This window comes from Trachurus trachurus (genome assembly GCF_905171665.1).
Source record: "Trachurus trachurus genome assembly, chromosome: 6".
Classification (NCBI taxonomy): Eukaryota; Metazoa; Chordata; class Actinopteri; order Carangiformes; family Carangidae; genus Trachurus; species Trachurus trachurus.
Window position 1 is genome coordinate 5,579,797 of NC_139897.1, and position 22,827 is coordinate 5,602,623.

Consider the following 22,827-nt stretch of genomic DNA (forward strand, 5'->3'; position numbering starts at 1 on the left):
TAAGTGTTTTTTCTCTCCAACCAATTGTGACTCCAGCTTAGTTTATCGCTGAAAGTTATTTTAATGGGTGCATTATTAAATGCAGCCGGTGAGGTGTTGCATACAGGTGCATACATACAACGTGTCACCTTTTCCTGCCTAAAGGTCATCATGTCCTTGGTGTGGTGAAGACTAAATAAACTGGAGCTTACACCAGTTCTAAGTATTTATTTACGAGCTTATCTCTGTTGGTGTTCCGCGACCTCGGCCTGGCAAGATGTCTTCCACTTGTTTTAGTGCAGTCTGTCATCGCCTCAGAGGTTAGCAATGATGAGTTGTTTTTGGGCAGTGTAGCTGGCCCATGGCACCCAACACTCGTGCCTTGGCTCCACCTCTTACTTCCCATCTGCCCCTCACCCACCCCCGCAGGACACAGTTATTTTTGGGTCCCAAGGTTGGACGGTGGACTGTGTGTTGTGAGATTTGGTTGAGGTATGTCCTGGCAGAGAGATCAGGACATAGGAAGAGGAGTCGGCTTCGCAGCAGCCAGAGTGTAAACTGTTTCCGATGAAGTAATCCATGCCGTGTGTGAGCGAAAGTGACTTTTATTAAAGGGATAGTTCCGTTTTTTTGAAGTGGGGTTGTATGAGATACAAATGGTCACTAAGTGTAATATCTGCAGTAGAAAGGTCTCTGCTTCCCCCCACTGAGAAAAACCGGCATATTGTGCTGCACAGAGACACAGGCAGTAAAGCTTGTGAATGGGAGATGAATCATTTAATTCGCTGCCTGTGAGAAGTCCCGTCTCAAAATAATACACAAGTTCAAGAGTACAATATGAAGTAAAAATTTATAATGCATCAGCTGGTCGGAAAAAAGTTAGTGTATCTGGAACTAACCAACTCACTCAGTATTCCCCCGCGCAGCTGGATCAATTCACCTATCAGCTGTTTGATGTCATAACTGCGGTTACTTCCAGATGAACCCACTTTTTCCAACCAGCTAATATATATTATGTATTGGAAATGTTTACTACGTACTTGTGAACTGGTGTATTATTTTGGGACTTCTCGTACATGGTGAAAATACTCTGATTAATTGTCCCTCATTGACAACAGTGTACTGCCTGTGTCTCAGTGCAGCACGATGCACCAGTATTTCTTAGTGGGGGGGGGCATAGACCTTTCTACTGCAGATATTAGCCTTAGTGACAATTTGTACCACATACAACCCCACTTAAAAAAAAACTGAACTATCCCTTTAAGTTCTTGTAGACATTCAAAGACTGTACGGAGTGCACGGGCGGCCTGTGGTTCGTCATAAGAGGTGATATGATCTGCCTTGTCTGTTTGTGGAGCCTTTTCCCCTCGAGTCAGCTGTTTGCTGTAGGTGGCGGCGTGACGAGGGGGCACTGTCGTTCAAACGGGGGCGTCGGACCTCACTGATGAGAGGCACATGAACGGGGTTTTGGCCGCGTCTCAAGTTTGTGGACACACCGTTATAGAGCAGCAAGATTCCGCTTCTAGCTGGGCTACGTTTCCCACCTTGCACTTTGGCACACTTAATGACATAACTGCTTGTTTATTGTGCACATCGACTCAGGTTACAGATAAGCAGTAACACAGTTTGATAAACACACTGACCGGGGTTGGAAGTGGCTGGTGAAATTTGACCAGTGTTCACAGTTTAACATTTCACCCTGGACAAGACAAGCATTTTTTTATTGAGTATTAGTTTTATTGTATTTTTTGTAAATATATTTTTCAATAAGTACCAAATGATGTTCCTCTATTTTGTGCTAACTTGCTTCCCAGAATGCTTTACCCAAAGGCATGCTGGGAAGTGAAACGAAATAAAACACAAACGATTGCAGAATCGACTTGAACATTCAAGCGGTTTGTTGTGAACTGTGCATTAAACATGAGGAGCAGAAAACCAGCCTTGACTCAGTGACGGGTTTTCTGGCTGGATTAGAACAAGTGGCACCAGCAGCGACTGACACTTCCACCACAGCTCAGCCCAGTGCTGAGCCACAGTCGGCTGAGCTGCTCTGGAGCTGCAGGAAGCAGAGGAGCACTTTAAAACGGCTCAGTCCTTGTCCTTGGTGATTTTGTCAGTGATATTGGCGTTGTAAAATGACCTTCGTCAATCCATCCACATACCAGGACTTGATCTAGTCTTACAGTGTTGTGAAGAAGTATTTGCCCCCTCCCTGATTTCTTACTTTTTTGCATATTTGTCACACTTAAATGTTCAAGATCATCAAACAAATTTATATATTTGACAAAGATATCCCAAGCAGCCCTCACCGTGGTTCACTGGAGTCCAAAAGCTTTAGAAATGGCTTTGTAACACTTTGATTGATGTGTTGCTGTTTGAGATCTTTGAGCCTCCTTCACATTGTGGGACAGATTCAACCGGTCTGGCAGTGATCAGTGGGTGTGACGAGTGATATTGAACTCAGCTTTCCAAAAAATGTGGTTTATCACAGTTAGTTCATGATTTAACAAGTGGGAGGCAATTACTTTTTCACATAGAGCCAGGTAGGTTCGGATAGCTTTTTTCCCTTCATCAATGAAATCATCGTTTAAAAACTGCATTTTATATTGTATGATATATTTGTCTGATGTTTTTTTTTGATGATCTTCAACAATAAATATGGAAAGAAATAAGAATTCAGGGAGGGGGCAAATACTTTTTCACAGCAATGTATTTTCAGTGATGTATTAATGAGCAGCATCTACGTTCTAGTAAATGCATTCACGCACAGCAGTCAAAAACACACACCACTAAAGATGACTCATGCTCTTTCTGATCATGACTCAGAGTCTCATGTGCCTGCAGCAACAGTTGTGCAGCCAACAATACATTGTTTCCCTGATTAGTCTGCATTTTCTCTATTAAGCAACAGACTTGACTGAATCAAACAGTTTTGTTTCTCAGAGCCCAGGTACTGGCATCTTCAGATTCCCTCTTTTGTCCACATTGATAGAAAACGTCATGCTGCTCACATTTGAAACCTGCAACGGGTAAATGTTGTTCCTAAAGAGACTAATACAATTATTTGATTATCAGAGGAGTTAATGAATTCTGCCTGAAAGTGAAATGAAAACCAAGGAGGTAACGTGAACCACTTTAATGTACAGGACACAATAGAGACGTAGCCTGGCTCCTCTTCAGGCCCTGTTGCTGTGACAACCCCAAACAGTGACAAGGACTCTTTTTCGAACATTAAATGCGATGAGTCTGTATCAGGCTAACGTTGAGTAGATGATGATGATGTGTGTGTGTGTGTGTGTGTGTGTGTCTCATCTGACGTGGAGCAGCAGCAATGGATTTCTAACAGAAGTACAGATGTGTAACCCTTCACTTATTGTCCTTTAAGCAGACATAAAAAATAAAGCTATGCATATAGTCAGGGATGCGCATAACTTTCAGTGAGCTGGTCAGATGAGTACCACTACCAGGTGATAGTGTTTGGTACTCAAACCCTCACTTTTAGCGTCTGGCCTTTTTGAACTGATTCTGTTTTCTTATTGTTGTGCCTTTTTAGTTTTTTGTTCTATATTCATGTATTTTAATGTTATTTTATTGTTATGTATTTTATAGGGCTGAACCAAAAAATTCGAAGCTTCAATCGTTGCCATGGTAATTGATCATGAAGTCCGTGATCGATTTTTTTCCCCCTTTTTGACCAGCAACTGTTAAAATGAGTAGGCTAATTGACATCCTGGAAACCTTCCTGATAAGTTGTGGAGACATGCAGTGTTTCCCATCATTTGTGATTAATCTGATCTCTGTTGACTTCTCAGCCAAGTTTCATTTTTACAATAGAATTCTTTCTACATCTGTTTAAAACTTGAGTAACATTATTTCTTGACTCTTGAGTGTTGAAATGAACCAGGTTCCTCAGAAATGAAGCAGGCATGTCCAAACTATTCTACAAAGGACTGGTGTGGCTGCAGGTTTTTGTTCCAACCAGCAGCAGCAGCAGCAGCAGCAGAACACCAGACTGGACTCATTTAATCAACCATCACAGTCTTCACACAGTCGATTGGTCAAACTTTCCATGGGAAGTTAAGCTGGGGAATTTTGGAAATATTCCAAATTGGAAACTTTCCATGGGAATTATGGTAATTTATAGGAATTATTGGGAATTTGTTTCGTCATCCATGCAAAATAATACAATTAAAAAAAACATGACATTTCAACAGATTTATTTGTGAGTAGAACTTTATCAAGTTTTAATTCTCGTATGAACAATCAATTATTTTACTGAACAACAAAAACATGAATGTTGAGTAAAATATTACTAATTACTTAGTAAGGGCCAACCTTCAATTTAGTAAATTTCGGATTTATTCCCGTTAATTCCCATATATTCCTGTTAATTCCCATGGAAAGTTTCCAACTTTCAAAATTCCTGATATTTTGCAACCCTAGTTGGAACAAAAACCTGCAGCCACACCGGCCCTTTGTGGAATAGTTCAGACATGCCTGCAATAAAGTCAGTCTCCTGTTGTGCAGCTGATGTTACAACCCTGATGTTTATGTCACACAAACTTGTGCGTCAGTGTTAACCTGTTTTAAACTAGTCACTGAACCAGTTTCTCCATGTTTTTTCTATCCAGGCCAAGAAAGATGGTGCACAGATGCTGAGTGTGGAGTCTCCACACCGGGACATGTTGTCTCCCAGAGCCAGGCCTCCTCTGTCCTGACACAGGGAGTTTTGCAACCAGGATCCCGACCCGCCTACCTCAACACACATTGGGTTCACTTCCTCTGTTTGACCTCTCAGGGACATCCACCGCTCCTTTTCTACCTCAGCACGTACTGTACGCTCACGTAGCCGTTATCAGAAACGCCAACAAGACTCTTCACTTTATCACCACGGCTCTCGGCTGTCAGTCATCCCCGAGATAGCGCAACAAGTTGACAGAGTTTTCTTCCCTGCTTCGCTATCTGACCCCCCCGCGCTGGGGGAGGAGCCACCTGAAGCAGCCATGGTGCACGTCGGCCTGTGATGACCGACACCTGCGAAGGACCAGGACCAGGAGCAGGGGCAGGAACAGGGGACGGACGGGGGAGGGGCGACGGAGACGTTCCTCGGTTTGTGGTCGGATTGGAAGATGACGAGCGGGACGTCGGTCAAATGGAGGCAGGCGTGAAGAACAAGATGTTCCGGGAAGAAGAAATGGAGGACGACGAAGATGAGTCGGTAAGTCCCAGCTGGTGATTCAGGTGTGCACACAGTCAAATGTCTGCCATTCCAACGAGCTGTACCTTGTACCCTCGGGTATTAATTATTACACCCCCACTGACTTTTTATTAATTATGGAAAAGGGAAAAGAGCGGGGAGCTACATTATTGGTCATTTTCAGGCAGAAGGAGTGAGCAGGCAAATTGAATCTTTAAATAGGAAAGTTTTATTTGGAGTGGAAAAAAAAGAGACAAATATACAAAGGTTGGCGTGAGAACAATGTCGCATATAAACAACTGGAATGCCTCTGGTCTGTTTTGTGCTCCTGTAGCTATAAAAGGACTTTATCTCAGGGTTGTGTTGGCTGCTCACGCACTAGATATGATTTCCCCTCTGCCTTGTGCCTCTACATCTGTCTGTGAGCATGTGCTGATCTGCAGAGAGTTCATACATTAGCTGTCAATGTGACCACTGGCACAACAGCAGAGATTTCTGATTATTAAAAGTGTAGCAGTAGAAAACACCTCAGTGTAATTAAATTATGTCAATCAAATGTGAAAAAAATGACACATTTATGGTAAAACATTGTAAATCATTTATTCAAATCTTCGCCCAAAATGTGATACTAAAAACTAAACAAGAGCAAAGTCTGCAGCAGATCTAAAACTATTGGATAACAGCAAGATTTATGGATTCAAAGCAGGGTAATTATTATTAGCAGGATAAACATGTACCTACATCCGGAAGATTTCCCTTTTCCTACAGTTGCCATTTAAAGACATGTCCGTTTTGGATTTGACCCAGTTCACAGAGGCAGGACACGGCTGAAACTGCAGGTCACATGAGACCATAGCAGCTAGAAAGATATTTCTGTTTCACTCATCTGTGAAAGAAAATGAGTTGTTGTAGAATTGGATGAACCCATTATACAAATGAAGAATCACAGTACAAGACTCATACTGTTTGTGTCTCTGTGTCAGTGGTTCTTGAAGTGGGGTCCAGGAACCCCGAGGCTCCTTTGAAAGGGTTCCTCACATCAGTTTAATTGGGGATGTGTAGTGTCATTATTGTCAGTTAAGGCAATGGTTCTCAAAGTGAGGTCTGGGGACCCCCGGGGGTCTTTGACAGGGTTCAAGGGTGTCCCCAACTTTTTCTTGAAATGTTACCACCCTTTTCTAGAATTTTAAAAACTTTTTTTTTTTTTTTTAATGTTTTTGAGAAATGTTTCCACTTTTTTCTAGAATTGTTTTTGAGAATGTTACCTCTTTTTTCTAGATAATCTTTAACTAACTAATTAACTTTTTTTTCCTGAAATATCTCCACAGTATTTCCAAAAAATCACACCATTGGCTATAATTTGAACGTACATTGACTAAAAAAGTAATGTTCTTCAGTGTCAGAACAAATATTTGTGTATTTCTTGTGTTTGCTTCAAAATTTTGTCCAATGGGGTCTGTGGTCTAATTTGTGTCAATTTAGGGGTCCTTGATGTGAAAAAGTTTGAGAACCACTGAGTTAAGGCATTCTTTTTTTTATTGAGATATTTTCATTTTTCCACAAAACAAAACATTCACTGACATAGGACCTATTAAATGCAGTAGAAATACCACAAAAGTAAATCACATGGAAAATAGATATCTGTACCAAGGGGAATTACAGCAATACTGTATCAATCATAGAGAAACACAACAATCTTATAATAAACCGTATTCCTTCATCAGTCGTCCAGATACAGTTCCACCGTTGTTCAAAAGTGTCGATTTCCAGTTGTAGACCTGCAGTCCTTCTCTCCATTGTGTCGACCCTTTTCAGTCTCTGTACCCACTGAGTTATGGCCGGTGGTTTTGAATCCTTCCAGTTGACAGTTATCATTTTCTTGATACATGCTGTCCTGCAGAGTTTACCCCAGCACATTTCTACTATCAATAACTATCAATACACTCACCTCATTCCCTTATATCATGTCCTTCCACCAGCCATCAGAGCGACAGATTGTGGTGGGCATATGTGCCATGATGAAGAAGTCCAAATCCAAGCCCATGACTCAGATCCTGGAGCGCCTTTGTAAGTTCGACTACATCGACATGGTCATCTTTCCCGAGGAGGTGATCCTGGAGGAGCCGGTGGAGAAATGGCCGCTCTGCGACTGCCTCATCTCCTTCCACTCCAAAGGTAAAGCAGAGGTTTGGAGCTTTTCTTGCAAGTGGACTGTTAATAGCTACTGTTGAATTCTGACTGGGTTACAGTAACCTACTAACTTATTCTCTTGATACTGTGTGTACTCTTCTCTTATTTTGTCATGAAGAGTAGAATACCTAATCTGTCCACTAAACTGAATGTCATTAACAATTAAATACAAGGAAAATCAACCTGTAGTGTAACAGTAATAAATAATTGATTGCTATCAACATTCTGATCAGAAATTCCTTTTTATGTTGGGAGACAGAAAAGGAAATAAGTACACATCCCCTGCTCTTTGTGTAACAGCATATACATCTATTCAGTTTACTAAATGAAGAAAATACATGTTCCCTCTCTGTCCTCTAGTGAACTATATATACCTAAAAATCCCCCCATGTATTAGAGAGTTTGCCAGGTTTGTGTCAGGCTGTCTGACCAGGTTATGGGAATGTCTCGGTGTGAAACAAGTGGTGTGGGAATATCTATTTAAGGGTTGTAGTTAATTGTACTCCTGTCTACCAGATCAATGGACTGCTTCAAGACAAAAAACCCTTTCTAGTCTTGTTGACCACTCAAAGTGCCATACAATACTTTTGCAGCCCATTCATTCACAAAGTCAAACATCAACTGATGGAGAAGCGGTACCACTCGCCTGTCGTTTTAAATCACCGACTGAAAAACAGCCACCCGTCATTTAAAAATGAAACGGACTGTTATGATAATCGGTACCACTACCGCCTCTCATCACAGCGGTACCGTTCAATTAAGGCCTTGTCACGGACAAAGTCTCCTTTCGTCAATACTCTCCGGTAGCCTACTGCTTCTCATCACAGTTCGCACCTTGCAGAGTTTGTGCTGCTCCTCAGTTTCATTTGAGTTTCACACAGAACTTTCTGATGGCTGTAGGAGTCTTTCCATGTTTCTCCCTCTACCACAGTAAAAAGGGAACATTTACATATTTTCAGACAAAATAGTATTATTAACTTTTTTTTTTTTTCATTGAACGACTATTTGGTATTCAAAAATCATTTCCCACCCCTAAAACATAAAATACTCTTAAACATTGAGGACTATTATTTATAGACAAAATAACTTTAATTACCACACATACACATGAAAGTACCGAAAACAGGTACTGCTGTGTACAGGTACTGATTCCGAATATCGGTACTGCATTGGTTCAAATATGAAAAGTACCATCCCTATCTGGAACTAACCAAGCCGGTGTTTCTCAGTGGGGGGAGCAGAGACCTTTGTACTGCATCTAGTGTACTTAATGGGCATTTGTAGCTCATACAACCCCACTTCAAAAACACTTAACTATCCCTTTAACACACCGGTCATACACTTTTAAAGCAGCCACTCTCTGTGAATCTGATCTGTGTACTGTATGTTTGTGAGGCAGGATAGATCTTATGGGAATGCTGCTTTACAGTCTGTTTTTAATAGAGTCCTGTGTTTTTATCGTTGGAAAGAAGGAACACTAATATAAACCTAGTCATTTCCCACAGACATGCATGTTAGTCACTCAAATATGGTGAATAATCAGAGTCTTCTTGAGAGTGTGTGTTTTAGGCATGAAACACACTTGTGACTTGCATGAGTCAACGCCAGAAATGAGCAAACTTTATTTAGTGAACTACCCAGCTCATAGTGCTGTGCAGTGGTAATTATAAAGGTCCTGTTCCCTCTGTTAATGTTCTTTTCTATATTTAGATTTATTTAGTCTGAAAGGTCTTTACACAGCATCATAACAACATCATCTGCCCTTAGACCCTCACATCCACTGAGGAAACACTCCCTCAACAGGAAAAAAAAAAGCAGGAGGGATAGGACATCATGCAAATCAGAACCATAGCAACCATGATATGCCATCATAAAATGGGCTACACTGATCACGTGTCCACTCAAGCTTACAATGAATCTCACAGTGAAACTCACTGACATCTATGAAAATATGGTTTCAACCTGTTGGATGTCCAAAGGACGACGGACTTGTTGTAATACATTAGAAGTTAGAACCATGACATTTATTAGTTTGACTGTTCTCAATACTTTCACCTGGAAAAAACAGCAGACCGAGTCGAATATGGATCCATTCACTGTTTTCCTAAAGATTCAGTTGACATTTGGAAATGCAAGCTGAACTTTGCTTGTTGAACTCCATGGGCTGACACACTTTCTTTTTTATCTATGTGGCACTTTTTCAGGTTTTCCTCTTGACAAAGCTGTGGAGTATGCCAAGCTCAGGAACCCACTGCTCATCAATGACCTCAACATGCAGTATTTCATACAGGACAGGTACGTTTTCAGCAGTAAAACAAACACAGTCTCATGCCTCACTCCCAGTCACTCTCACTGTTATCAGTATAAGATGCACTCAAAATGTGTAAATGTGGGACATATTATGGAAATATCACTTTTTGAAGGCTCTTTAATATATATTTGGCTGTTTGTCTTGCCTTCCGGCCCCCAGAATGTGAGAATTGACAAAAAAATCTGTAATGTGCAGGCTCCCTACCTGGTACCAGTAGAAGGGGCGGGGCAAGCAGTGGTTCATTGCATTTAAAGGGACAGGCACTGAAGCCAGCTGTTTTGGACAGGGCTGTTTAGAGAGGATGAAAAGAGCTGTGATGTTTGATCCTTGGGGTATTTTGACCAAAGCATGTCACAGACATGTCTTTAAGACACCTGGGAACTATTTTAATTTGTGGAAAAGGGGCATGATATGTCTCCTTTAAATCAAATTCTTTTAGCAGCTGACTGTGAACAACACTCTGTACTACACCTGTTACAACTTTCAACAGCCTGTGTATTTCTGCATTTCAGCTAAATATCTGAACATCAACAGCCTGGGCATTTCAACTTTTGGTTTAGGATTGGTTCTATTCTTTTTTGGGAGGGGCATTTTGTGGAAATTGGGAAGTGGAAGTGAACTTTGGAGTTCCGCAGGGATCCATTCTTGTGACCTATTATTTTCCACTGATGTGCTGCCACATATCAACCGAACTTCTGCAATAGCATTTCAGATATTAATATCTGAATGCCATACTTTTTACAGCTACTTTCTGCAGCCAGACTACATTTCTCTCTCTCTCTCTCTCTCTCTCTCTCTCTCTCTCTCTCTCTCTCTCTCTCTCTCTCTCTCTCTCTCTCTCTCTCTCTCTCTCTCTCTCTCTCTCTCTCTCTCTCTCTCTCTCTCTCTCTCTCTCTCTCTCTCTCTCTCTCTCTCTCTCTCTCTGCACATACACACTATGGAAGCTGAGTGACAGTTGTTTGATTCCTTGTCAGGAGGGAAGTGTACCGGATCCTTCAAGAAGAGGGCATCGACCTACCTCGTTATGCTGTGTTAAACCGAGATCCCGACAATCCTGAAGGTGGCTAAGAGTTCTTTATTTTTTTACTTAATAAGTTTTGCATGAACTGCTTGATGATGATGTAGTAAAGTAAAGAAAGAATATCAGCATACAGTAACCAAATAATCTATTAATCATCTTCACTGTCACTATTTTTATGTTTTTATTCTGTAAAAATACAGGCCTGTAAAATTACATAACAGGAAACACTTTCTTTGTGCTGCTCTTGTTTTAAACATTACAATGTAACTTTTCTTACACCGTAATCTGTTGCACAATAGTCGAAGTAACAGCCAGTAGCCACATCCCAGATCTGCAGGGAGATTTGATTTGATTGTGCTTTTATATCAAGTGGAAATGTATGTGTGCATTTTCTTTGTCTGTGCCATTTTAGGATTATTCAAAGATTATGTTATCAAATATGTTTTTGTGCAGAGTGTAACCTTGTCGAGGCAGAAGACCACGTGGAGGTGAATGGAGAGGTGTTCCCTAAACCCTTCGTGGAGAAACCTGTGTGCGCTGAGGACCATAACGTGTACATCTATTACCCAACGTCTGCTGGAGGAGGCAGCCAGAGACTTTTCAGAAAGGTAGCAGCTCAGTGACAGAAGGTTCAGTCACGGGCAGATACGGCACTACAGGGAAGCAACTGTTCAAGATGTTGCTTAAACTCACACAAACTTTAATGAGTGTGAGTTGATGCGGGTCCCTTCAGGTATTATGGATATACAGCAGGGAAAATAAGTATGGAACGCATTAACAGTCTTGCATGGTGAGCGTGCATAGAGGACATGCTGGTTGAGTAAATAATCGGCTTTTAAACAGTAAAGAAACACGTCTGTAACCAACAGCGTCAGTATGAAGTTCAACATAAGGTTGTGAAGGTGTTGACCCGTCATGAGAGGCTTCTTGTGTGACACCTTGGTGATGACAAACCTTTTTCTAGGCATCAGTTAGGACTAAAGCAGCTGATGTTAATGAGCTCTGATAGGAGACAGGAGACTTTCTGAACACTGACACATTCCTGCTGCTTTCTGCACCTCCTCCTTTTCTTATTGTGTTCACTAGGTATTCAGTTTATTACACTGAACTTCATTTATGGACATGTATGTTTAGATGTATTTGTATGTGTGGAATTACTTGGGTTGTAAGTAAAGTAAATCTTTATTGGGCAAATGGTGTTACAGCATAGTGCTTGACATTTAAAGACACAACAGGCACTAAGGCAAGAGAGGGGAAGAGACAAAGAAGCAAAACAGCACTGCTGTACAATGATGATGACAGGTAAACATAAGACTCTTGTGGCAACAGTTTTCCCATCTCCACAGATAAGAAACAACAATTAGTCAAATTTAAAAATACATGAACATAGTGAATAAATAAGTGCAAGTGTATGAGTCCTTTTCCCTGCATTAAGGAGGGTGATGGCTGTGGGGGTGAATGAGTGTTTGTATCTGTTGGTTTTAACTGAGGGAGCCAGAGGGGAGGAACTGAAAGTGTTGGTGAAGAGGGTGGGAATGATTTAACAAAATAGAACTCGCCCTCTTCACCACCTGACTATCGTACAGGTGGAAGCAACCAGCTGCCGGTCGCTGCATGAAGATTTCATATCAGTAGTCTTATTAGAGATATATTCACTGAGAAAGATGTTGATGCGCTCAATACTTATTTTGTCTGATTTTCCCTGTGTTGTGTCTGCAGACTTGAACCTGTTAGCTTTTCCAAACATCAGTGGCACAAAGTACTGTTATGAAGCTACATGAGGGGTTGGGTAATGAGATGAAAATCTGATCTCTCTCTCTCTCTCTCTCTCTCTTTTCACTGTAGATCGGGAGTCGTAGCAGCGTTTACTCCCCAGAGACCAACGTACGCAAGACTGGATCCTACATTTATGAGGAGTTCATGCCCACAGATGGTACCGATGTGAAGGTATTGTTCACTTGGCCACTGACGGAGCTGTTAGATTTCTGGAGCTGGTTTATGTGCCAGCGACTCACACTGAATCATGAAGTCCACTCCAGTTAGAAAATGTCTTGGAGCGGGTGATGATGATGTGTATTTTGTGTGTCTTCTCTGTGTATGTGTTTGGGTTTTGTGGTTAATTCTGGACATCTCAGGTGTACACAGTGGGTCCAGACTACGCCCATGCTGAGGCCAGAAAATCCCCCGCTCTGGATGGGAAGGTAGAGAGGGACAGCGAGGGGAAGGAGATCCGTTACCCTGTCATGCTGACAGCCATGGAAAAACTGGTGGCCCGCAAGGTCTGCCTGGCATTCAAGGTAAACATCTGTCATCGTGTAGTAAATCAAAGAAAGAAGCCCAGTTCTGAGATATGTTTTTCTAAGTTGCATTATTTATCACAGTGGTCCTTCTCTTAACCCTGCCTTCACAAGCCATTAGTAGTAGAAACATTCCACTCAGTGCTTTTTATGTGCAGTAAACACAAACATTGCATCATGTGTCTTATGGCAGAAAGCCATAAGATCTTGTTCTATTAGCTAATCTTAGGCCAAGGAGAGAGTGTCTGAGCCAGTTACAGTGGAGCCGTCATGTGGACAAGCAGTTAAGAAATACAGTATTTCCTCATATAAATATACTTGGTGAATGGAGCCAGAAACATTTTAGTTGAAGCTTTCTACACATCACACTGCTCTTACCACCACATATTAGACCTGTAACCAGTAAGCAAACAAATTGCTGTTGCAGACTCCTGTAAGAACCACAGCTTATTTAGAATGACTCTGTATTCAAAAAAAGGTAACACTTTATTTGACGCATTATAACCATACTTATGAGTTATAATGCAGTTATAGCACTGTATAACTATAGTTATAAACACACAAATGACCATAATGCTTTATAACAATAATCATAACACACAATAAAGCATTTTATCTTGACTAAAAGGTCAGGTATTATAATAAGTTATAATTGTTAGTAACTCGCTGACAATGCCCACATAGATAATGCCTTATAAACATAGTTATAATGTGTTATAATTGGCTTATAAACGTGTATAACCATCATTATAAACACTCATAAATGATCATAAGGCTTTATAACAATAAGCACAACACATCAGATCATTTTATAATGGCTTATAAGGTCAAGTATTATAATGCTTAATAATAATTTATGAGTGTTTATAATGGTAGTTATACACATTTATAAACATAACACATAAGTATATTTATAATGCATTATCGATGTGGGCATTGTCAGCGAGTTACTACACAATTACTACAATTATAATGTATTATAATACTTACCTTATAAGTCATGATACAATGTTTAGTGCTATAACTGCATTATAACTCATTATAAGTATGGTTATAAATGCATTTGGTATGTGTCAAATAAAGTGTTACCAAAAATATATTTGATTGTCAATGTTACAAATAATCACTACAAGAGGCAGAGCTTAATCACTCAGTATGTATTTTTATTGTAAACACATGTCTGACCATCAAGACATTGTGAATTTCATAGTTTTCACAAAATCAAGCAGATAAAAAGGTCTCTGAGGTTGGAGAGAAGAGCACAAACAAGATGCCTGTTCAAACATACGTTCTTGTGCTCTTTAGGGAATAAAGAATCAAATACACAAACCTTCTTTACTGTGAGATTTTTATAGCTTTTTTTAAAACCCCCGAGGACATCTGTGTCTGCTACTGGTTTGTGTCAAAGTGTTTGCCTTGTTCAAGAGCTCAGATTATACACGTGTGCCACAGAGCTCATCCCTCCAGAACCTGCGTCTGTTTTCTCTGTCTGTTTTTAATCAGACTGAGGTAACAGCAACAGCATAATTTAAAAAAAACAGAACATAATTGTGTGTCTGATCAGTCTCTTAAACCTTAAACCCGGTTTGTTTGTGTTTGGTTTTTAGCAAACAGTGTGTGGGTTTGACCTGCTCAGAGCCAATGGCCACTCCTTTGTTTGTGACGTCAACGGGTTCAGCTTTGTGAAGAACTCTATGAAGTACTATGATGATTGTGCCAAAGTCTTGGGGTAAGTATCATGAGCTTACTAGCAGCCCAGGTTCATGTCCTATAGTACCTGTGCTCTGTTGCATGTCATCCCTTCTCCCTTCTCTCTATCACTGCTACTGTAATAAAGGCAAGATATATAAGTTCATAAATAAATAATAACTGTGTGGTCATAATGGCATTACTACACAGCCAGCACAGTGTTACCCATCCGGTGCCACTGAGTAACACAAATATATTGAAACACAAGACTAAAGCTTGGTTACAGTTGGATTTTTCTGTGCTGTTATGAAGAAGCAGTTCATTGTCTGACGGACTTTTTGGACAAACCTGGGCTTCTCTCTGTAGACGAGACCCCAGTGTCGTCCTTGGGAATATCCTGGAAGTAGCCGCTGGTTACCAACTGGTCTTAATGAGTGCTTTGCAGTCACTGTTTCAACCTTGTTCCGTTGTCTGACCACAGAAACACGACAACATGTAAATGAGAACAGCTCCAGTGGAAATTCAGCTGTATTCAAATCCTGTTTATGTAGAAACAGTAAGAGAGAAGGCTGTAACCAGCAGATGCCAGGCAAGAAACACGTGGCTAAAACTGACCAATTCATAAACTAACGACGAAACAGTTTAACACAGATGTCTTATAGGATTAAATCCATTGTAGTCCAATCCTATTATGTTAAATCATGCAACTTGACTAATTGGCGGAGGAAGTGTGAGGTAGTAATTCTAGCCTAGCTGTAGCTTTAAAGTAAATATCCCCTGGAAGCTGTCGTGTTGTAATTTATTCACAGCTCCAGACTCTGAGCGTTCGGTTGTCAGCTTTACATCTCAGTTTGTCTCTGATTTACCACCACTCTCTTAGAAAAGTAACTGAAGCTTTATGACTGCAGACTCATAAATTTTACTAATAGAAGGACAGATGAAAGCTTCTCTCCAGTAATGGACAGAATTCCTCAAGGTGTGATGCTCAGGTGGAAGGAACATGCACTGCAAATACAAAGTTGTCACATATACTTGTTTATTTTGGTAGACTGTAGTTTGTATGATCTGGCCTGCAGCATCTCCATAGAAACTTGGAAGTCAGCTTTTTGGAATATGTTAATCTGCCTCATCTCTTCTAGCTGAGTATTGTAACATAATCTCTATGTGCAATATGATGCACAGCTTTTAAATTTAATTTAGCCTCCTATATATTCAGAATTTTACCTTTTAACCTGATTCCTTCATGATTTTAAGTCTGTTTTTGCTTTTCACCAGGAACATGGTAATGAGGGAGTTAGCCCCTCAGTTGCACATCCCCTGGTCCATCCCCATGGAGGCTGAAGACATCCCCATCGTCCCCACAACTTCAGGAACCATGTATGTACTGAAACGTGAATGTGTGAAATATGTTGATCAAAGGCCTCTGTGCATATGACACATGATTCATGACCCTATACAGTATTGTCTGTCTTTGTAAACTTTATTTTGTAAATACTACTAATGATGACAGTAGATCTGATCTCTGCTAAATGGCGTTCAGTATTTGTTGTATTATTTCCACCCAATACATTTAGATATTCACACTAATTTCAATAATCCCATGTCATGCTTTATTACTGAAATCATGCCAGTTGTAATTTTGTAAATTTCAAAAGGATTCCCATGCATGCAGGATTCCCAATTTAGACAAATAAAGCAAAGGGGAAACAATTCGCACATGAAGCCAGAGTAATTCAGGATCACTGACCCACTGACCTCACAGTCACTCAGTCCTCACTGGAACTGAAATCCCATCTCTGTCACTGGTGTAAGTGACACTCTGGATGATGTGCAGTGCATTTTCCACAGTTGGCGAAAGCTTCAAAGGAGGTTGGATGAGGTCAATAGTAAAGTAGTCTGTGCTGCATTTTAATCTTGTTCCACCCCCTCCTCTAATTTCTCAAGGATGGAGCTGCGCTGTGTTATCGCCATCATCCGCCATGGAGACCGCACACCAAAACAAAAGATGAAAATGGAGGTCCGACATCCTCTGTAAGTGTCTTCCACTCCGCATTCAGATATTTCTCTTTCTTAACTAGACCCTTGTGAGTGAAGAAAACCTCAGCTGTGAAACTGTATCAGATTATGCAGAATCAATTCCAGCCATGTAAAATCACCATAAAAACACCACTCTAAATTAATCACAGACATACTCTAACCAACTATCATTATTGTCATGCTTAACAGTCATATGTCAAAATGTCACACAATTTGATTCAAGCATCTTATTCAGATCCAGATTTAACTTTATTGCCATTGCACATGTCTTGGAAACAAGGCAATGGAATGTAGATTGCATCTGACCAGAAGTGCATGAGCTGTAGGTAATATAACATACATCTATAAATGAAGTGCAGGAATGATATATATTTATAAATATTCACAGTTTGTACAAAATGTGAAATATGGGTGAATAAAACTGCAAAAATGTAGTGCAAGCAGATTGAAAGAGAATGCTTAAAAGTGCTGTACGGTATGAGTATGTAAACAGTTCACACAATATGTGAACAGTTGAGTTAAAATTTCAGTCCAACCCCTCCAGTGCATCAGTCTTAACCCACTTTGGGTCAGATGTGTATGTTCTTATTCTTCTTGAGAAATAATTGATCTTCTCTCTGTCTGTCTTTCGCAGATTCTTTGAGCTGTTTGAGAAGTATGGGGGCTACAAGTCAGGAAAGCTAAAGCTGAAGAAGCCCAAACAGCTCCAGGTGACTGTTGTTCCTTCTCTTTCCCACGCTGTCTTTCCAGCCTGCGTCTGTTTTACCCTGATTATCAGTGAATCCTTTTAGTAATTAAGGGTTTTTAGTTGGGATACAGTAATGTTTACATACACAGGACTGGGCCTCATAATCATTATGGAACATAAACCGTCATTGCTGTGTTGTCTAAATATTTGGACTGGGTTGTCTTGAGTCCTGTCATCCTGTCACTGTATCTTCTTCTATATTATAGAACATTGTTGACGCTTCCATCTTCACTATCAGTCTTGTCTTTCACACGATGTCCATCAAGGACATTTGCAGAGGATCCTGCGTGTGTTTAGTCTGGATAAAAAAAAATTAGAGATAAAAAGGCAAATTAAGGATAAGTGGCTCCTTGTCTGTGCAGGAAGTGCTGGATATTGCCCGCCTGCTGCTGGATGAACTGGTCCAGCACAATGACTGTGAGATTGAGGAGAAGAAATCTAAACTGGAGCAGCTCAAGACTGTCTTGGAGATGTGAGTGATGCTTCACATCAGATACACACACACACACACCACCAGTCATTATCCTCCTGTTTCTTCATCACTCATCCACTCTCATCTGTGATTCACGATGCAAAAACTAGCTTCATCTTTCAACACTCCACTAAGGTTCAGTCATCCTTCTCATACTCACAGGCAGACATATGTTGACTGTGATTCACTCCCTCCTCTCTTGTGTCTCTAACTCTTTGCTTTATCTTTTCTTTCCCTCCTCTATCCCCCTTTTCCTCTGCCCGACCATCCCTCCTTTCTCTCCACAAGGGAATCCAGCTTGAATGACACTCAGTACGCACCCTCTCCCTTCTCATTTTAAAGGATGAGGTTTTACCACCCTCCTTTTCTCTAGTCCTCACAGACTGTATGTACAAAATATAAGGAATTCCTTTGTCTGTGACACAAACATCAGCATTGACGGTAGTTTAGTCATGTTTGTGCAAGACGAGAAATTAGAGATAATGGTTTGAAGGTATTCCTGATATTTTGTACACTGAGTGTATCATTTCCATTAACATCCATTCATTTGGTGCCATTAACATTGGACACACACACACAGTCAAATATCTGTGATGATTTCACAGTGTTTTAGGGGTGGACGGTATAAAAAGTAAAGTCGGTAGGAATTTGTGCTGCTGTGTGGATTTTGTCTCAACCATGTGACCAGTAGAGCAGCTCTTAAAGGGATATTCCGGCTTCAATATAACCCATGGTCTAACACACTGTGACACCGAGTAAGACCCCCCCCCCTCCAGAGATCAAGTTTGCCAACCGCTAGCTTCTCTAGTTGTAGCAGCTTCAGCAAAGATCACACAATAGCAAAACACTGCTGTCGATTCCTCCTAAAAGTACCTTTACGAAAAAAAAAAAAAAAAAAGGCGGCACGGTGGCACAGTGGTTAGCACTGTTGCCTCACAGCAAGAAGGTCCTGGGTTCGAATCCCGGGCCGCCCAGGGCCTTTCTGTGTGGAGTTTGCATGTTCTCCCCGTGTCTGCGTGGGTTTCCTCCGGGTGCTCCGGTTTCCCCCACCACTAAAAACATGTCAGCTAGGTTAATCCTCCAGTCAGCGCCCCTGACCAAAGGCACTGGCTCATAATCTGGAGTTGGTCCCCGGGCGCTGCACCGCGGCTGCCCACTGCTCCTCAGGGATGGGTTAAATGCAGAGAAAGAATTTCACTGTACTAGCTGTATATGTGACAAATAAAGTACCTTTACCTTTACCTTTACCTTTACCAGCAAACCGCCATAAAAAAAAAAACACTCACAGCCACAAATAATGTTCAGAACAGCACCAAACTTCATCAACAGTACAAACAGGGTCCCAGCACATAATACGAGACATCAAACTTCTGTTAGCTTTGCCTGGTGTCTATTGAAAAGAGACAAAAACACAACTCACCCACTCTCCTCCAGCTGCTTTCTACTAATGCGGAAGCCCTAACAAGTTCATTACCGAGTGCAGAAGAAAATCATTTCCCTGTCATCGCTAGTTATTGTTAGAAACAGACAGAGAGGAACACTGATGCATTCGGTATTCGACTCGTCAGGGCTTTCCCACAAGCAAGCGGCTGGAGGAGAGTGGGTGAGTTGTGTTTTTGTCTCTTTTCAATAGAAACCAGGCAAAGCTAACAGATGTTTGATGCCTCATATTATGGGTTGGGACCTTGTGTGTACTGTTGATGAAGTTTGGTGCTGTTCTGTACATTATTTGTGGCTATGAGTGGCTTTTTTGATGGCGGTTTGCTGGTGGAGGAATCAACAGCAGTGTATTGTTATCATGCGGTCTTTGCTAGTGGTTGGCAAACTTGATCTCTCTCGGGGGGGGTCTTACTCGGTGTCATGGTGTGTTAGACCATGGTTTAAACTTAGACCGGAATATCCCTTTAAGTAGCAATGACATAACCACAGGAAGCCATGGCGGTACGCTGCTGCTGCTAGATAGTGAGCGATGACGGTTAAATTTCCCTCGCTGAGGGTGGCGCAGGGATGCAGTGGGTAGAAGTGTTGCCTCACAGCAAGAAGACCTCGGGCCTGTCTGTGTGGAGTTTGTGTCCTTCCTGTTCCCGTGTGGGTTCTCCCACACTTCAAACACACACACATTAGGTGAATTGGTGACTCTAAATTGCCTGTAGGTGTGAATGTGTGTTGTTGTTGTTTGTCTCTGTATGTCAGCCCTGGTGAGCTACGGTGACTTCACCCTCTGTGGGGTTGGTTCAACTCCACAGGTTGGTGGGGGTGGTGAATGTACTGTGAACTAGTGTGACCATCTCTTTTCAACAGACATAAATTAAGAGATGTTCTTTTCCATGTAAAGGTAAAAGAACAAAGAACATCTCTTAATTTAAGTTATGTTTTGACTGTCAACCTGCAGTCTTCCTCAGAAGCGTCATCGAGTCACAGAGTCGATGCGTCACAGCCGTCAGCTGGCGCTTCTGAGGAAGACTGCAGGTTGACAGTTAAAACATGTAAAGGCAAACAAACAACTCCTTATTTATTTGTCTGTTGAAAAGAATTAATAAAACTAGTGATACAAAGAAAAAAACATTAAATGAAGAAAAAAGAAGATTTTCAAGCTAATGTACTGTGACATACCATTACTATTCATGCTTCAAATGGATTTAAACCATACCGTCCAGCCCTACTGTGTTTCTGTGTGTGTACTGTAAATCAGTGTTTGCTGTGCTACTTTCTCTTGCATGCCGTCCTCAGCACACACCACCCGCAGTCTAAGTCTTCTAATGTCTTCCTTCCTCATGCCTCCTGTATGCATTTATACTAATTACAGCGATTTTGCTGGTTCACAGATAACAATTCAGGGAAAGCAAGGTTGAAAATATATTTCAGTGCCATGAAGTGATGGGTGCAATAGACTGGCTGGATTTACAGACACAAGTGAGGCTCAAAAACTATGATAAAGTCGACTGAAGTGAAAGATATCTGGTTTGCTGTGTGATTGCCAGCTCTTGTGCAGAGGTTTTGGATACTTAAAGTAAAGATGGAAGATTGCTTACATGTTTTATTTATCAGTGCAGTAGATCAAAACCTTTTTTGCTTAAGCCACATTTGCCTTTAATATTTTTGGCAAGTAGTCTGTTTGAAGCATCTCTGAGAACCTGCCTCAGACTCTTCATGCAATTTATTGACCCACTTCGCAGCCCCTGGACAGTGACTGCTAACAGATCTTTTGTTATCAGTTGATGGAATCGACTAGCTGTTGCCGCTAGTCGTTCCTTTCTCAGTGTGACTCTGGCTCATCAAAGTCCAGGTCTATGAATCCATTAGATTCCACAATGTCTTCTTAAGTGTCATTAACATATTCAAAACTTTAATCCAAAGTCAAGAAGTTGTAATATGTTCACATGAACACATATAAGAAAACAAACAAGCAAACATTTGGCTCACATACATATTCAAATTACATGCAGACAAGGGATTCAGGAGTCACATCCTATACAAGTAAAAAAATATATATATTGTTATGTATGATATATTTACATGATTAAATAAAGGTATACAGAAATAAAAGTATATCAATTAAATGGAAAAGTGGAGTGTCCCTTTTGAGGCAGAGCATTTAAAGCTCTGATACAAACCCTCCTGTGAGAATGGTGGAAATATTCAAACCAGTTTATGACAGAAAGGGTTCACATGTTTTACCAAAAGCATCATTGTTGCTGTGTAGTTGACATGTCAGATAGTCCAATGTCATTTGTGAGATTTGTTGATGGTGAGTAAATTATAAAGAATCACCAGTATTATCTTATGAAATGTCTCACTCATGACTTATATTAGACCGTATGTACATCATGACAACTTTGATTCTTTTCAGCAACTGTCACAAACATGTAGATCCCCAAAACCTGCAGCTCACATTACAGAGCACACACAGCTCTTAGAGAGACTTAACGGCCTGTAGCTCTGAGGCCTCTCGCTCATTCTCTCTAGACCTCATGTCATAATGTAAAGCAGCTCTTAACAGGCTGGGAGTAATTCTGCTGTAGTAGTTCCAGCTGCTGAACTCACAAAATAAATGTCATGCATCCAAGAAACGGAAACAAACCATTCTAATGCAGCAGGTCCCAGCTTCAGCTCTCTGGCTCCGTGCCAGAGTTATTTATCCTGGTTCAGGGTCCATCATCATGTGGCTTTTTGAGGCGTCCGCTCGCCAGCTTGTCCTATTACAGAACACTATGTGGTCATTAGTTTGCTGAATGTGCCAAATTCTTACTGTGGAGCGACACGTCGGGCGAGTACAGGCGCTCGAGAAAGAATCGCAACAGATATTTGGCCTTGGTTGTTCACCTCACACTATTTTAAAATGTCTGGGTGACACTTTGTTGGTTATGTTTCTCCTGCCCACACTCATGTGCACAAACACACCCCGAAATCACACAGGGAGGCCCACTGGATCTACCGTTTAGTGGCAGAATGATCATTAAACCGGCTGCTAATACTTGGTTGTGTGTCTGATTAGAGATAAGATGCTGCCCTGTTCTGTTGTAGTGGAAGTGTGAGATACTCAAGAAAACTGCTGAAGATGGAGTAAACCCTTTACCTCTACTGTATATTTGCCTTTTTTCTCTATTTATGTGCACATCAAAATTTGCTGTGTCTGCTCTGTGTGATCGTTCCCACCAGGTACGGTCATTTCTCAGGTATCAACAGGAAAGTCCAGCTGACTTACTTGCGTAACGGCCAGCCTAAAGCCTCCAGCGAAGAAGAAGGTACGAACACACAAACACAGAAACAGCAACTATGATTATGTGAATTCTTTAAATGCCGCCTGTGTTCAGACAGACAACATCTATGCTGTGCAGCTTGCACAAAGCTCAAACATTTAACAGTGTATTTGTGTAGCGATTTAA

At 41.1% G+C, this 22,827-nt stretch overlaps 1 protein-coding gene across 2 annotated transcripts in view; it reads left to right on the forward strand.

The window, feature by feature from the left end:
• Window positions 1-5,067: 5,067 nt before the first annotated feature.
• ppip5k1b (diphosphoinositol pentakisphosphate kinase 1b) overlaps window positions 5,068-22,827 on the forward strand; it is a 51,927-nt gene continuing 34,167 nt past the window's right edge. The window contains exons 1-14 of one of the 2 annotated variants that reach the window (XM_083974531.1): window positions 5,068-5,197; window positions 7,156-7,351; window positions 9,571-9,661; window positions 10,652-10,737; window positions 11,152-11,306; window positions 12,544-12,645; window positions 12,834-12,995; window positions 14,603-14,724; window positions 15,960-16,061; window positions 16,629-16,715; window positions 17,356-17,431; window positions 17,832-17,941; window positions 18,230-18,253; window positions 22,601-22,686. In XM_083974531.1, the coding sequence (XP_083830657.1) occupies window positions 5,132-5,197; window positions 7,156-7,351; window positions 9,571-9,661; window positions 10,652-10,737; window positions 11,152-11,306; window positions 12,544-12,645; window positions 12,834-12,995; window positions 14,603-14,724; window positions 15,960-16,061; window positions 16,629-16,715; window positions 17,356-17,431; window positions 17,832-17,941; window positions 18,230-18,253; window positions 22,601-22,686 (1,465 nt within the window). In that variant the 5' untranslated portion in view covers window positions 5,068-5,131. The remainder of the gene's footprint in view (window positions 5,198-7,155; window positions 7,352-9,570; window positions 9,662-10,651; window positions 10,738-11,151; window positions 11,307-12,543; window positions 12,646-12,833; window positions 12,996-14,602; window positions 14,725-15,959; window positions 16,062-16,628; window positions 16,716-17,355; window positions 17,432-17,831; window positions 17,942-18,229; window positions 18,254-22,600; window positions 22,687-22,827) is intronic. The other variant, XM_083974532.1, reaches the window with a different exon arrangement.